The sequence below is a fragment of the Thamnophis elegans genome, chromosome 2 (genome assembly GCF_009769535.1).
Source record: "Thamnophis elegans isolate rThaEle1 chromosome 2, rThaEle1.pri, whole genome shotgun sequence".
Taxonomy (NCBI): domain Eukaryota; kingdom Metazoa; phylum Chordata; class Lepidosauria; order Squamata; family Colubridae; genus Thamnophis; species Thamnophis elegans.
This window is the reverse complement of record NC_045542.1, coordinates 53,539,233-53,556,610: the sequence shown is the minus strand read 5'-3', so window position 1 is coordinate 53,556,610 and position 17,378 is coordinate 53,539,233. Positions and strand designations below refer to the sequence as shown.

The following is a 17,378-nucleotide window of genomic DNA, read 5'->3' as shown; positions in this document are numbered from 1 at the left end:
AATTTTTTGTTGAATAACAGGTAAGCATGCCAACCAAATACCAGATCGTGTCCCTCAATATTCAATATTCTATCATTGGTTAAATGAATCCAATCACTAATTACAAATAATGCCACTGCATCATAATATAGTTTTAAATTAGGTAGTTTCAATCCTCCTCTCTCACGTACATCTTGCATTATTTTCATCTTTACCCTCGGCTTCTTTCCTGCCCACACAAATTTGTTGATACCCTTCTGCCATTCTAAAAGGTTCGCATCTTTTTTAAGTATAGGTAACATTTGGAAAAGAAATAAAAATTTTGGTAAAATGTTCATTTTCACTGCCGCTATCCTACCCAGCAAAGATAAGTGCAATTTCTCCCATTTTTTCATCTCTGTCTGTATGCTATGCCAAAGTGGTTCATAATTATGCTTATATAATTTCCCATTTGAAGTTAAAATGTTAACTCCAAGATATTTGACTTTTTTAACTACCTCACATCCTAGCATCACTCCTAATTCTTCCTTTTGTTTAATATTCATATTTATAGCTAATATTTTGGTTTTTCCTAAGTTTATTTTAAAGCCCGACACTTGACCATATTGATTAATTGTATTCATTAAAACCATACTGGATTCCTGCGGTTGTTCCAATATTATGACCAAATCATCCGCAAAAGCGCGGACTCTATATTCTTGCTGCCTAATCTTGATCCCTTTTAAACCATCCAAGCCCCGTATTTTATTCAACAATACTTCCAAAGTTATAATAAACAATAATGCGGACAAAGGACAGCCCTGTCTTGTACCTTTTCCAATTTGAAAAGAGTCTGTTAAACTTCCATTGACTATGATTTGTGCTGTTTGCTGTTGGTATATTGCTTTAATTGACTGTAAAAAATTATCTCCTATCTGCATTTTTTGCAGTATCTTCAACAGAAATTGCCAGTTAACTCGATCAAAGGCCTTCTCAGCATCCAAAAATATAAACGCAGCAGGGATCTGGTTGTTCTTTCCCAAATATTCTAATGCATTAATAATTAATCTAACATTACTTTTCATCTGTCTCCCTTGTATAAAACCTGTTTGGTCCGTATGTATCAATTGTTGAGTGACCAACATTAACCTATTTGCTAATATTTTAGTAAAAATTTTATAATCTACATTCAGTAATGAAATAGGTCTATAATTTTTGGGTTGAGTAGTATCTTGATCTTCTTTGGGTATCAAAGATATAAACGCTGTCTTCCAAGATGGAGGGACTTTACCTTCCGTTTGAATCATATTAAATAATTCTCTAAGAGGTTCTACCATTTCTAACTGTAAGTTTTTATAGTAAACCGCTGTCAAGCCATCTGTACCTGGTGCTTTCCCTGACTTTAATTGCTTAATTACCTGCAGGATTTCCCCCGAGGTTATTGGTTGATTCAATTTTTGCCTGTGTTCTTCTCTAACTGAAGGTATTTTCTCTTTGTCTAAATATTTGTCTATGTCTAAACCATTAATTTTATCCCCTTTATACAGTTCTGTAAAAAATTCCCAGAAAGCCTTTTGAATCTCTTCCTGTTGAAACACCTCCTTCCCTCTGTAAATCAGTTTAGATATATTTCGAGTTTTCCTTTTTTTCCTAATCTGATAAGCTAACCATCTGCCAGGTTTGTTTGCATTACAAAAAGTATTGTGTTTTGCATATAATAAATTAGTAGCTACCTGGTCAGAGATCAACATGTCAAATTGAGATTTTAATATGTTAATAGCTTCCTTAACCTTTGTATCGTCTGGGTTCATTGTTAACTCCAGCTCTTTTCTCTTAATTTCCTCTTCCAGTTCTGTTCGTTTTAACCCTTGCTTATTTCTATGTGTTTTATTTATATTCATCAAAACTCCTCTCATATACGCTTTGCTTGCGTCCCATACAAATTCCATAGATGTACCCTTATTCATATTCAAAACAAAATATTCAGATAGTAATTTTTTACAATCATTAATATACTTTTCATATCTAAATAAGTTTTCATTCAATCTCCAAGACCTTCTTGCCTGCACTACCCTTCCCAACTCCATCCAAACTGGGTTATGGTCCGAAAGGACCCTAGCTGCAATCTTTGTTTTCTTGACCCTAGAAAGCAAATCATTAGTGGTTAGAATAAAATCAATCCTTGAGAGGGATTGATGCCTGTCCGAGAAGAAAGTGAAGTCATATTCCTCTGCATTTCTTTCTCGCCAAATATCTCTCAATTCAAAATCATCCATAATGTCAAAGAAAGATTTGGGTAACTTTGCTCGCATCTTGGTATTTAGGCGGGAAATCTTCTTATCTCTCTTAGTGTCTATCACTCCATTCCAGTCACCCAATAGTATACAGGAACTATAGTCCCACTGTACTAATTTAGCATGAAGATTTCTATAGAATCTATCTTGCTGTTGATTGGGAGCATAAATTCCCAAAAGTAATGTCTTTTTCCCTTCTAAGATTAAGTCTAAAGCAATATATCTTCCGAAGGGATCTGCTTCTATTAATTCAGCTTTCATATCTTTTCTTAAGTATACAACTATACCATTCTTCTTTTCCATAGCAGAAGCTGCAAAATGTTGACCAAGTTTTGAGTTGATCAAATATTTTTGATCAGTTGACTTGATATGAGTTTCTTGCAAACAAATTACATCGTTCTTAAACTGTTTGAGATAATGAAATATTTTCTTCCTCTTCTGTGGAGAGTTCAGTCCGTTGACATTCCCTGTTAAAATCTTAGTTGTCATCTTTGGTTGGTTGAAGCATTTTTAGAGCTTCCTGCACGGCCTGTTTAACCTTAGGTCTAGCTCCTCCCACTGCTTCCAGATTTGTTATTGTAGTTCCTTGATCGATGGCCGATGATTGTTGATGCTGTTGCTTTTTAGCTTGTTTCTCCATACGTCTAGTAGTCATGCGGCTAGGTCTTGGTTCCATAGCACCTTGCACTTCTAGAGAAGAGAGATGCTCCATCTTGTCTGGTGGTTGTGTAGTTTGCTGTCTATCCTGTCCTTCTTGTGGTCTTTCTCTAGGTCCAGATGGTGCAGGGTGTCCGGCCTTCAATATATTATAATAAAAATCTCGGGCTTTCCATACAGAGTTGAGGCGGTACCTTTGCTTATCAAATGTAAATATGATGCCGAATGGTGCATCCCATCTATACTGTATCTGACGATTTCTGAGTTCTTCGACCAAAAAAGCGTAGTCTCTCCTGGCTCTTAACATTTGAGGTGGTATCTCTTTCAAAACAGCCAGGTCTTGACCGCCAATTTGAAGCTTAGTGTTATAAGACGCTTGCAGTACCATATTTCTAAGCTCTCTTGTAGTAAAATATATAACGATGTCTCGAGGAAGCTGCTTCTGCTTTGCCAGCCAGGAGTTAACGCGGTAAGCTTTGTCAATTTGCCAGTCTTGGTTGGTCCCTGGTCTTCCCATCAGGCGGTCAAAAGCTTCCGATAGGATCTGTTTCAGGTTCTCCTGTTTCTCCTCACGCAGCCCCCTTACTCTTAATGCGAACTCCATTTGTCGGTACTGTATCATAATAATTTCTTTTTCAGCATTTTCCACTTTTTGTTCCACCACCTCTGTTTTCAATGTCAAGTTAGCATTGGCATCATTAAGAACCTCTAGAGTATCTTCCACTCCAGAAATATGTTCTGTTAATACAGTTACAAGACTCAGCATGTCGTCTCTAATTTTATCAACCTTAGCCTCAAATTTCTCATACAGCTCCTGTTTAAGTCCTTTTATTTCACTTTTAATTTCTTCTTTCATTTCTTTTATTTCCTCTTTTCTCTCCTCTCTATTATCTCTAAATTTATCTTCCATTTTAATTGTCTGTGCATTAAGAGCCTCGCTTAGATTACTCAGGAAAAATTCTTTCGTTAACACATCCCCAGCAGGGGGCGTAGGAAGCGGAGGCTGCAGCTTTGTGCCAGGCACTGAGGATGTGCCCCTGGAAGTAGAGGGTGACGACTTCAAGTTAATATTTGGTTTTGAGGCCATTTCAAAATTTATCTGCCTGCAGTTAATAAAACTCTATTGCCTGAATATGCAGCTTTAAGTAAAGAGGCTTTTATTTTGAAGTTTAAGGCTTGGCAAAACTTTCAGTGAGTAAACATTGTAACAAGACCGTTCAGCAGATTCATCACCATTTAACTTCCAGATAAGCAAGGTTAATGAAGGAGTAAAATTCTTCTATTGTGAAACCAAAACATATGATAAGCAATCTCTTTTGTTTTGAATTCTTGTGAGGATTAGCAAAAAGTGTTCGTTATTACCGGAGAAACCAGCCTGCTCGGCGCCATTTTAAAAGCCTCTGAGTAAATAATTTTTCGGAGGAGAAAAAGAGAAGAAGCTAAAATGTTGATAAGCAATTATTGTCCACGCAGTAAACGGATTCAGCTCGTGATAAGATTAAATCAAACAAAACTTTGAGCAGAGTGGGGGAGACCTACTTTGTCCTGCACAAGGCAGTTTGAAGTTCCCAGCACGGACAGCCGTTCTGCCTTGGGCTAGCCCCCCTTTCCTTGCAAGCACAAAAGCTGCAAAAATCGAAGAGCATTTGCCAGCAAAACAGTTTCTTCTTTCCTTCTTGCCTGAAGGATAAGAAAACCTGATAAGACGTCAGATGGAAGATCCTCTAAACAGGTACGTAGCCAGGAATTCGGAGGCAGCTGATTTTTTGCTGCCCCCACCAGTAGGCTCCTCCCAGGAAGTCTCTTTTCAGCATTAATGATATAATGGAAATACTGATGAGAATATTGCTAGCTCAGGGTTGAAATGAAGGGTCCTTGGTGCTCTGTGAGCTTGATTGTTTTCTTGCAGAAGTTTTATTGTGCAAGCCAGATAACATCATCCATAATGAAAAGTCTGCCATGGGAATTGAAGAATAAAGACAAATTAGAATATTATAAGATCTGGGACAAATTTGATCGATGGTTGGAACTAAAAATGAATGACCCAAAATAAGCAATGACTAAGATTTATAGAATGGATATTAGAATTATGTATGAAACTATAACAGTGAAAATGTATAAGATAAAAACAAAGCAACATGGTTGGAAAGATGATATTTTTATATTTGTAAATACTGAATAGACCAAATGTAAATAAGCATGATGGTTATAATGTATAACTTTATATCTTGTACGTATGTATGGCAAAGACTTTGCCAGGACTGTGCCCAATGTTTTAATTTGTGTTCAATAAAAAACTTAAAAAACACATAATGAAACATCTGCAAGAAAACAATCAAGCTCACATTCGGGGAGTTGAAATCCACAAGTCTTAAAGCTGTCAGGTTTGAAGACCCCTGGGATTTTTTTCCCTAAAGAGTTAGGGGTGCAAGGATCTTGTAACAACAGCTTTAAGAGTTGCGTGCTTCAAATGCCAGACTTTCTGAGCCAACATTTTGGTTGCTAAGCAGGAGCGTTGTTAAGTGATACTGATATTATATAACACTTTTAATTAAGCGGGTACCTTGAATAAACATAACTTTGAGTTTCAAATAATACTGATTTTGTTGTTGTCAGGTGACATCTGTGAAAAAAATTCAGGTGCTCAGGCATGAAAATATGCCGCTCAAACACTATACTTTTCTGCTCACACTGAAAAAAAATTAGAGGGAACATTGGTGGAGACTCTAGAAAGAGTGGAGAGAAGAGCAACTAAGATGATTAGGGGACTGGAGGCTAAAACGTATGAAGAACGTTTGCAAGAACTGGGTATGTCTAGTTTAATGAAAAGAAAGACTAGGGGAGACATGATAGCAGTGTTCCAATATCTCAGGGGCTGCCACAAAGAAGAGGGAGTCAAACTATTCTCCAAGGCACCTGAGGGTAGAACAAAAAGCAATGGGTGGAAACTAATCAAGGAGACAAGCAAACTGGAACTGAAAAGAAATTTCCTGACAGTTAGAACAATTAATCAGTGGAACAACTTGCCTCCAGAAGTTGTGAATGTTCCAACACTGAAAGTTTTTAAAAACATGTTGGATAGCCATTTGTCTGAAGTGGTGGTAGGGTTTCCTGCCTAAGCAGGGGTTTGGACTAGAAGACCTCCAAGGAACCTTCCAACTCTGTTATTCTAAGAGTCCACTTCTAAGACTATATATGGCTCAGATTATAGCTTTTATTTTAGTCAGTTAGTGCTAAAGTATGTCCATCCTTGTTTTCCTAGACAAAGAGGGTACCAAAATGCAGGCATCAAGTCACATCTTAGCAGCTTGCTCTAAGTCCTCTATTTATTAGAGGGGGTTGTTTGTGTCCTGCAGAACCATGGCAGCAGACTTTCCCATGTGCAAGAGTGTATGACTAACAAGGTATTCAAAGGAAAGCAAAAAAGTTTGGGGAACATTAACAGGACAATGCCAGAAAAAGAAATGTGTCATTAAGCATTCTGGGCTTGTTTGGTCAATGCTGAAACAGTGTAAATGGCAACACCTCCACAAAGAAAAGAGCTTACCAGAGTCTCTTACTGTAAGCGTCTGTGATTGCAGAATCTCTCTATTTGCCAGGACTCTGTAATAATACCAATATCTCCACCTTTCTCAAATTAACATGTTACAGAAATACTGAAGTATACTATGAAGTACCACTTTCCAGCCATCTTAGCATCTAAATTTGCTGAAAGTTTGCGGTCAACCACATCTGGAATACATCATATTGGGAAAATGCTTCCTTTTCTCCCCCCAAACTAATAGTGGTCCCATAAAGCCCCCCTATTTCTCATAACAATTCTGTAAAATAGATTCATCTGAAGAATAGTGGCTAGCCTAAGGGTAGCTAGATAGCTTCAAAACTGAATAAGAGTTTGAACTTGGTTCTTGTCCAATGTTTATACTGTACTATACAGTGCTGACTTTCAAATCTTCTATGTTACTCCCATATCTATACGGAGGACTAGAATCATCATTAAAAACGGTATAACCACCAAGAAGATGTGCAGAGAGAAATCATGCCAGGGTGGATCGTGTGCCTAAAGAGAGTTGCATTTCTTGTGGTATCACTCTTAGTAGTTTTGAGTTCTCAACCTATCTCCTAACAGGGAACATGCCTGAGCCAGGGTGAGTCAGGCTGTATGTTCAGGAACCAATGAGGCTTGACCCATCAATTGATCCTATTCTTTTTTTTTTCTTGGTATCAGGTTTTCAGCTTTGCACCATGCAGCCTTGGTTGGAAGCCTGGAGCTTATCTCCCTGCTGCTGGAGGCACAAGCCATTGTGGATATTAAGGATACAAATGGTAAGACATCTGCCTATTCTGGCTTCTCCCCATGCATGATCCAGGAGGAGAAAGATCTTCTCCAATGTTCTCTGTAACAGTAGCCAATGTGGGGGATCACTCTCGTCTCATTAATGAAAAGTGTCATTTATGAACAATGAGATAGACAACATTGCTTCTAGGGAAGTAATATTTTGAGCAATATTTTGGAACGAGAACAGAGGACTGCCGTACCCCATCTTTTGCCCCAGTACAGATTGTCTGCTTACTGGACCAGCCCTAACCCATGGTTAAGATCCAAAGATCTAGTACAGACAGTCCACAACTTAGAACCGTTCATTTAGCAACCGTTCAAAGGTACAGCATATCAGTGTTTTTAAAAAAGTGACCAGTTCTCACACTTATGACTATTGTAGCATCCCCACAGTCATGTGATCAAAATTTGCATGCTTGGCAACCAGCATGTGTTTACAATGGTTGCAGGGTCCCAGGGTCACATGATCATTATTTGCGACCTTCCCAGCTGGTTTCCGACAAGCAAGTCAATGGGGGAAGTTGGATTCCATTAACAACTGCATTATTTGCTTAACAACTATGATGATTTGCTTAATGTCTCTGGCAAAAAAAGGTCATAAAATTGGGCACAACTCACTTGACCACCTTGCTTAGCAACAGAAATTCTGGTTCCAATTATGCTTGTAAGTCAAAGATTATAACTGCATGGGTTTTTTTTTAAAAAAAAAAAGTTTAATTTTTTATATATACATTCCCCAGATGGGCCTCTATAGTTTCCATATTAGGTGGCTTATCTCTGTCTTTTCTTTTCTGATATTTGTCTTCCTACAGGAATGCGCCCTTTACACTATGCTGCCTGGCAAGGGAAGGTGGAGCCAGTGCGCCTCCTGCTACGGGCATCTGCTTCAGTCAATATGGCATCATTAGATGGACAGGTCCCACTGCACCTGTCTGCCCAGTATGGCCACTATGAAGTGGTAAGTGGGGAATTATCACACAGGAAGGAAGGAAGCAAAAAATAAAAGACTCTGTGTGATAAGTCAAACCCTCATTCTAAAGTTACCATATGTGTGGAAAAGCACATTTGCTGAAGTACTTCTGTAAAGACAAACAACACATGATTTCTTACTCACCTTACACAGTAGTATCCTGAAATAAAATGTTAATTGTGTACAATCAACTGGTTCTCGGAGGAAATAAAAACTGGAATACAATTCAGTCACCCCACTTCCCCTAAAAAATATACTTACTAGATGAAGAATACACACACACACACACACACACACATATATAGTGTTATATTTGTGCTGATAAATAAATAAAGGGAGACTAGTATAGATCTATTTCAAGCTGTTTAGCTCTCATCAGCTAGCCTTATTGGGAGTCACTAGGGGCTCACCAGGGGTTGTGACACTATATATATAGCTTCCTCCCATAATTGGGGCTTACCAGGGGTTGTAAAAAATCTAATAGATACCTTTCACCCTGGCTTCGCTGATAACGAATAAGAGCCTGTGGCCTAATGGCTAAGAAGTCTGCCTAGTATGTCATATAGCCCAGGTTCAAATCCCAGTAAGGGTATGGCTAGCTGATGAGAGCTAAATAGCTTGAAATAGATCTATACTAGTCTCCCTTTATTTATTTATCAGCACAAATAAAAAAAAATCTATTTCATAAATAAATAAAGGGAGACTAGTATAGATCTATTTCAAGCTATTTAGCTCTCATCAGCTAGCCATACCCTTACTGGGATTTGAACCTGGGCTATATTGCACACTAGGCATACTAGGCAGAGATCTTAGCCATTAGGCCACAGGCTCTCATCCTGTTATCAGCGAAGCCAGGGTGGAAGGTATCTATTAGATTTTTACAACCCCTGGTAAGCCCCAATTATGGGAGGAAGCTAACTGCTTCCATCATCTGTCAATCGGCTCGTCACAAGAGTCCATCACGACAGAAACCCAACATTTTTACTGTTGCCTTTATTATATTTGTGTTTTTTTTGTTTTTTTTTTGTGCTGATAAATAAATAAATCAGCTAGCTGATGAGAGCTAAATAGCTTGAAATAGATCTATACTAGTCTCCCTTTATTTATTTATCAGCACAAAAAAAACAACCATATATATATATATATATATATATATATATATATATATATATATATATATATATATATATATATATATATAGTGTGTGTGTGTGTGTGTGTGTTCAAACCTCACTGATGAATAAATTCTATGTTGTCTTTTCAAAAAAAAAATCCAAAACATCTTGTCTTCTTAACCTCATATGTATTTCTTGTATGTTCGTATGACCACCCTCAAGTGAAAATTGCATAGCAAAGCTATTATAGTGCTTTGGTATAAAGCATGGGTGGCATTCATAGTAGAATTAAAGTAAGCTGCAATCAGTGCCAAGATAGCATTTATAGAGATTTTATCAGGAAACAAAAAGGAAGATGACAAAAAAAATTTGGTCTCATAGGTAGCATAGTTTTGCAGGGCGATGCATTCTGAAATAAACTCAGCAGAGTTGTATATATTTTGCTGTGGTGAAAAAAAAGTTATACATGCCATCACTATCATCCAAAAAATTCCCTACATTGGTTAGTTATAACATTAAAGCTTTTCTAGGAATAGCTCCAAAGTTCTATCATATTTCTCTTGGTTTTCAAGCCCCTCATCAGGACTTGCATTGCACACAAATGAGTACAAGCATTTTATTTACAATTTTATAAAGATAGAATCTGAGATTATTTGCATACCAAGCATTATACTTAGAACTCTTAAGAGCTTGTGAATTTAGAAAATACAGCCTTTCTCCTTGTCCAGTGGGAAAACTTTCCAGTGATTTTCCACTGTCTGAATCAAACACAGCTTCAAATGTATTGAGAGGGTGAGAATGCAAATAAAAGTCCATGAGAGGATGTTTACTTTCCACTAGATTTATTTAAAAGAAGAACTTTAAAGTGACTAAAAAAGACTGGAGAGCGTTCTGAGTTTCTTGGTCTGAGATTTAACTATGTTAGGAGGAGCTGGAAGAGCAAATTACAGGCCCATTATGATCCATATATAGCTGTGTTGTATTGTCAGTTCCAAATAAGGCTTTTTCTGGATAAAGGCTTTGAGTATGCATCACAGGGAAATGATTGTGTCACTGGGAAACGTGCTGTCACTTTCTCCAGATTCACTGACTTCCTTTCATGTTCTTACATGCTTGCCTGCAGTCAGAGATGTTGCTTCAGCACCAATCCAACCCGTGTCTCATAAATAAGGCTAAGAAAACCCCCTTGGATTTGGCTTGTGAGTTTGGGAGGCTGAAGGTAAGCAGAATCACCCATCCCACCTTGTATTACAAAACAAACAAGTCAGAGAAAAGATTACCCCATCTGTCTAGTTCATATCCACTGCCTATTGAAAAGCATTCTGGTGCACGAAAAGCAGTCAAGCATACCATATAATTCCACCCTGTTCTGTCTTGTCCTGTTCCATGAAGCTTCTTAAGCTAGACTTAAATCAACTATCATATATTGTTTTCCTTATCACACTGAGTTTCAACCCTTGCCCTATAGTTTTCTGTGGTAACCAGATCAATGCACTATTTAATCAATACACTAAAGCAGTGTTTCTCAATCTTGGCAACTCTAAGATATATGGAGGTCACCTCCCAGAATTCTTGCAGGCTGGAGAGTTCTGGGAGTTGAAGTCAAAAGTTGCTGAGATTGAAAAACTTTGGGCAGGCAGCAGTTTGGGGCAGGCCTTGCTATGACTAGTGGGACATACTATGGCATCCTTCCCCGATGTCTTTTCCCACTACAATTCCAAAGCAATCAGAGTTTTCTCTTGAGAGTTCCCACACAAAACCACAAATGCCTGGAGCCTAATAATCCTTTCAGGCTATAAAATCAGAAGCAAGGCCAGCTGGGATAGAAAGCCAAGCATTCCATCCTGACCCAATTGGGAGCTGGTGGTAGATTCCTGGCTGAGATATTTAGGACAGGTGGAGAAGCTTCTTGTAACTCTTGGGGATGGGAAGCTTCCTCCAAGCTAAAGAAAAGAACAGGAAATATAAATAAACCCTAAGTTGGGGTGGGTGGGGTGGGGGAGCATTAATCTAAGGGAGTGGCATATTGTTTTCATGATTAATCAGGAAGTGTTTTGAACATCAGCCTTAGTAACATAAACACAGCATAAATAGCATGATGAATCTGACATAAAATGACTCAAGGTCTCAGCACATGAACTACAGTTTATGATGATGTAGGGCAGGGGTGTCAAATTTGCATCATTATGTGACATATCGGGACTTATTTCCCCTTCGGTAAACAGGATGGGGCCAGCACGAGATGCATCCGGCCCGTGGTCTGCAAGTTTGACAACTCTGGTGTAGGGATTACTTATAGCCAAAGACAGGTCAAAACCAATCTTGAAGTTGAAATCATTTCTCATTTAGTAAACTGCTCTAAGCATAACCCTTAGCTTGACTGTGTTTTCATGATACTCTGCCCATGGGCAACCCAGATTTCCTAATTAACCCGTTTTCCTGGATTTGTAGAACATGCCAAACTATAAATACACTGAGTTCCTCAATACACTGAGATATAAACCAAACTCTAATCAGTGTTAAAAACTAATCCACCTCACATGAAAACTGCATCCTTGCAGAAGGGCAGGAGCATCTGTAAGGATTACAGGACTTGTGGTTGAATTGCTGAAGGACATTGGCAGGTGGAGTCTAGAAGTGGCTGAAAATAACAGAGTTGGATGACCCAATTCCTAAAAGGCTGAAGAATTTGGCCTCTTTAAAGACTTGGAAGCACAGCAGATGTACAACACTTTCTTTCTCAGGGCTGGTGGAATGTGAGGGATGGCTGCTTCAAAGCACTTGCCTTCCTTGGAGGTCAGAAGGGCATTATTTGAATATGGTCATATTAGAAATAGCCATTAAAAAGGACTAGAAATCCCATGCTGTGTTGGGTCATCATTTCAGAAAGTTTCCTTATCTAAACAGAAAAACACCCACCAAGCCACAGCACGCCTGCCAAACCATGTCCCCAGAACTGGTAGTAATCATTTTTGAATCCCACCACTTCTCCTAATGTATCTCTCCCTTCCCTCTTCCCTCCTCTAATATTCGAAGAGAGACTGGTGCCATCTGAGTAGAGAGTCAACCAGATCTCAAATTGGGAAGGAACTATATTATGTCCTTTCAGGGAGATTCAAGAGTTTGAATGTTCTAGATTAGATGTTCTACATTGCTGAATAGATGGTCTTGTCAATGAATTATCATTGGTCAGATAGGCTGTCTATTGTATTTTATTCATTGTATCATTCCCTGTTCATTTTAGGTAGCTCAGTTGCTTCTAAACAGCCATATGTGTGTGGCTCTGCTTGAGGGACAATTCAAAGACACAAGTGACCCCAATTACACTACACCTCTACACCTGGCAGCCAAGAATGGGCACAAGGAGATTATCAGGTAATTTTCTAAGCCCTTCCAAGAGGAGGAAAGGCAGTAGTCTTAATAGATTAGGCTACTGCTGGCCATTATTTTGGGGAAGAGAGGTGGCAGTAAATAATGTTTTAGCAAAATATATCTGCCAATAGAGGGTACCATTCTTTTCTCCAGTATCCTTAAAACAATGCTGTATTGTAATGTTGCATTATTCCAAAGAGCTAATAAAATATTGTGGAGATTACAGAGCTTGGAGGATTTTCGATGAGTTTCCTATTCCTAAAACCTATCCTAAACTAGGGGTCAGCAACCTGTGGCTCTGGAGCCGCATGTGGCTCTTTCATCCCTCTGCTGCAGCTCGCTGTAGCTGGTCGATTCCACAATTGATAGGGCTTTCAGTTAGGACATGTAGAGGAAAAAGGACGCCACACTAGGAGGAGACTCTATGGTGGGGGAACCGGACTTCTGGTCAGCTCCAGAAGTGAACAGGGGGCTTCTGGTTAGGACCTTTGTGGCTCTTTGAGTGTTTAAGGTTGCCAATCCCTGTCCTAAACGCTTAGGCCAATAAAAGTAATAATTAATTTTGTATACTTACAGTTTATACTTACCTTTTCAAATTGTAATTTATTCCTAGTAAGCTCAATGTACGTTGGTTTTGAACTGTGCCAATTCTCTGTGTCATATATTCTACACTAGGAAACAACAATTAAATATATTTTGGATTTTTCAGTTGTAGCAACCACTGAGTTACTATCATTCAAGTCTGAGCCTAATTATGCCATAAATTAAAACACATTACTTTATGGCACATCCCTTGTATATTCTTCTTGTAGTTCAAAGGCTTCCTCCAAATTGATTTCTTGAATTCATCTGTGATCTCCTATTTTCATCCAGGCCCCCAGCTGGCTTAGAGTAGAAAGCAGGATTTTGTTAATGCTTCCTAGAATTGACCTAAAATCAAGTGGATCACTTCTTGGTCTGCTGGTGCTCATTGTTTATTTTTCAATCCACCCAGGCAACTCCTGAAAGCTGGAATTGAGATCAACAGGCAGACAAAAACAGGCACTGCCTTGCATGAAGCTGCACTGTATGGCAAGACAGAAGTGGTGCGTCTACTGCTGCAGGTGAGATAAAGAAGCAGTTTGCACACAACAAGTGCACCATAAAGCTGGGTTAGTGATTACCATGAGCAGATAGGCATAACAACACAGCATTTGGCAAATTGTATGAAGTATAATTCTTCCTCATGCAGAAAAATCCTTTGTGCATATACCAACTTACATTTATAACTCCATTTCCTACAACTGCTGTATGAATGTACATATACTAGGGCTGTGAAGGCGAACCTATGGCACGCGTGCTACAGGTAGCACACAGAGCTCTCTCTGCGGGTACACAAGCCATCGCCCCAGCTCAGTTCCACCATGTATGCACAATACAACTCCTGCTGGCCAGCTGATTTTTGGGTTGCGCATGCATACGCAGGGGCGGGAGGGTTGCACACGCATGTGGGGAGTCGCTCCCTCCTACAGCCCATTTTTGGCCCCAAATGGCTACAGGGAGACCTACTAGGCCCAAAACAGCATGGTGGAGTGTCACATACACATACGCGAGGGGGGAGCACGGGGGAGTCATGCACGGATGCTGTGATGCTTTTTTGGCACATGACAACAAAAAGGTTAGCCATCACTGTTCTAGGGCTTGGAGATGTATGAGACAAAAAAATAATTGCCATTAATAGGGAACTTTTTAAAAAGTTCTGAATTGTCAGAATCAATATATAACCAGTGTCATCTGAGCAATATTGAACATTGTCTAATGAAGGTTATCTAACCAATAATTACACTTTGGTTTAGTTAAGTCAGTGAGGAAACTGAGGGCTAAATCAGAACACAGTTCCCTACTGGTTGAAGAGAATATCTGTAGCTCAGGGTTGAACTATGAAGTCTTTAGTGTACTATGAGCTTGTCTTTTTACTTGCAGACATTGTATTATCTGACTAGGTAACATCACCACGCACTGATGTTGTTACCTACTTGGATAATGAAATGTCTGCAAGCAAAACAAGCTCAAAGAGCACCAAGGACTCCACAGTTCCCTATCTCAAGAAAAAAAATATTTTCCCTATGTTGCAGAGTCCCTCTTTCTATTGTCCTTTTAATCTTTCTCCTAATTCCATTTAATCTTTTCCCTGTTAGGGGGGCATTGATGTCAACATTCGCAACACCTACAACCAGACAGCCTTGGATATCGTGAACCAGTTCACCACATCACATGCCAGCAAGGACATCAAGCAGCTCCTACGAGGTGAGCAAGCTAAAAAAACTAATCCTTGCAGATCCTGAAGCGAGAAGGTCACCTGCTGTGATCTAAATGCCCAACATGAAAGGACTTTGGTTGGAAGTCTCTTAGTGAGAGTGGGAGTAATGAAGACATGTGGGTGTTTCAACCCCACAGCTGACTCTGAATCTTAAGTAAGAAAGTTGAGGGTGGAAAGAGCATACTGGTTGCCTGAAGAGTTTTCCAGCTGTGGGAAGCAGGAAAAATTACCTGTTTTGTAAGTAACAGTATCATCTTCCTGTTCCTTGATATTTTTTATCCATTTCTCTTTTTATCCATTTCTGCTTCCTCTGTTTCCTTCTTTCTCTCTCCCTACTTATCACCTGTCATCAGAGGCATCAGGAATCCTGAAGGTCCGTGCTTTAAAGGATTTCTGGAATCTCCACGATCCAACAGCTCTTAACATCCGTGCTGGAGATGTCATCACGGTGAGAAATTGATAGAAGGAGTCATGTAAAATCTTACATGGCTAATGGCTATTACTGTCCCCTGAAAATGTTCCCTCATCACTCTCACTTTGTTATGGGTCTTTTGTTTTTCATGGAGGGGCTTCATTATTATGCTGAGAAAAAGAACAAATACAAGTTTGATTTGTCTTAAAAGAAGTAGCAAATCCTTACTATAGGAGCTGAGGGAAAGTATTAGTATAATTGGATCTCAGTTGGCAGTGTGTTTAGATGCCAACAAGGGGCTTTTAAGAATAATGTACAAAAAACAAATATTCGTTAAATAATAAACTTTGTAGTCTAGCATTTTGTGTGTGGCACAACTTTTGCAGCCAAGTGACAAATCTCAGTTTTAGGTGCAGTATAAAAGTCAGGTAACAAGCTTAGCTTCCAGTTTTTTTAAAGGAAATGCCTTTAAACCAAGACAAATGGGTCTAATCCTAAAAAAGCATTTCTTTAGTTTTTATTCCATATTATTCTATTTTTATTTACTAGTTCTTTCAAGTGTTAAGAATGCCTGAATGATGTAAAAATAAAATAATCTCACACAAATGTTATTTCATTTTAATCCTTACAACAGTCCTAGAGTTCTAGACCAGTGGTCACCAACCAGTGGTCCGTGGATCACTGGTGGTCCATTTTGGTGGTCCGCAGAAAAAATATTTGAATTTTTTATATTGCACTAAATACTATTTATCTTTTTTTAAAAAGTCTTATTAGTGGTTCGCAGGATTTAAAATTATGAATTTAGTGGTCCCTGAGGTCCAAAAGGTTGGTGATCCCTGTTCTAGACCACTTGACTTACAACCACAATTGAACCCAAAATTGCTGTTGCAAAGTGAGACAGTTTTTAAGTGAGTTTTGCTCCCATTTTATGACTTTTCTTGACACAGTTAAGTGAATCACTGCAGTTGTTAAGTTAGTAACATGGTTGTTAAGTGAATCGGGCTTCCCCATTGACTTTGCTTGTCAGAAGGTTGCACAACAGGATCATGTAACTCCATGCAACTGTCATAAATATGAGTCAGTTGCCAAGCGCCTGAATTTTGATCATGTGACCATGGGAACGCTGTAATGTTTGTACGTCTGAAAAATGGTCATAAGTCCCTATTTTCAGTGGTGTTCTAATTTCGAACGGTCATTAAGTGAACTACTAGAGGACTCCCTGCACTTGCTCCCATTTTATAAGTGGAGACAAACAGGGAAGCAGCTAGCAAGTTCATAGCAAAGGTTAGCTTTCAACAACAGAGATTCATACTTCTATCCATCACTATGCAACATGCCACCTCTTAGGAAATCTGACTTATAGGAGCAGCAAATTGGACTTAATGACCCTTTTCGCCTTTTCAACCTGTTGATGGGAATCCTTTTTTTTTGTTTGGCCAGGTCCTGGAGCAGCATGCAGATGGGCGTTGGAAGGGCCATATCCACGATGCTCAGAAAGGCACTGACCGAGTTGGCTACTTTCCTCCATCCATTGTAGAAGTAATCAGCAAGCGGACAGGTTGGCCCAGGGTTATAAAGGGAAAGTTTCATGAGAGTCCAATGATGTGATGGGTGGGTGGATGAAAAGGCTGGAGATATTTGTGATTCCATGTTCCAGGAGCCTCCTATTCCAATCCTAGTTGCTCATGGCAATACCTGCTGTGCCTTTAGTTGCCAATTGAAAGTTATAGTTATTCAGGACAAGTTCAGCATACACTTTATATGAAATTCACCCTCTCTCCCTTCCTTCCAACCACGTACCATCTTTTCAATATGAAAAGGCTCGTTTATGGCCTCACACTTCATGTGAGATGGGTGATCATATAAGTTTCATACATGCATACCAGTATTTTCTTCACTACCAGTTCAGTAGCAGGAGCGTGCACGCCTGGGCATGCACAGAAAGTTCTTGATGATGTCTGG

The 17,378-nt window shown here is 39.1% G+C and overlaps 1 protein-coding gene across 5 annotated transcripts in view; it reads left to right on the top strand.

Annotated features, from left to right (window-relative positions):
• Nucleotides 1-17,378, top strand: part of CASKIN2 (CASK interacting protein 2) — a 189,698-nt gene that overhangs the window by 132,013 nt on the left and 40,307 nt on the right. For all 5 annotated transcript variants that reach the window (XM_032209426.1, XM_032209429.1, XM_032209428.1 and 2 more), the window contains 8 exons: nucleotides 7,138-7,235; nucleotides 8,061-8,206; nucleotides 10,457-10,552; nucleotides 12,578-12,708; nucleotides 13,700-13,808; nucleotides 14,883-14,991; nucleotides 15,358-15,452; nucleotides 16,857-16,974. In XM_032209426.1, coding sequence (XP_032065317.1) covers nucleotides 7,138-7,235; nucleotides 8,061-8,206; nucleotides 10,457-10,552; nucleotides 12,578-12,708; nucleotides 13,700-13,808; nucleotides 14,883-14,991; nucleotides 15,358-15,452; nucleotides 16,857-16,974 — 902 coding nt within the window. The remainder of the gene's footprint in view (nucleotides 1-7,137; nucleotides 7,236-8,060; nucleotides 8,207-10,456; nucleotides 10,553-12,577; nucleotides 12,709-13,699; nucleotides 13,809-14,882; nucleotides 14,992-15,357; nucleotides 15,453-16,856; nucleotides 16,975-17,378) is intronic.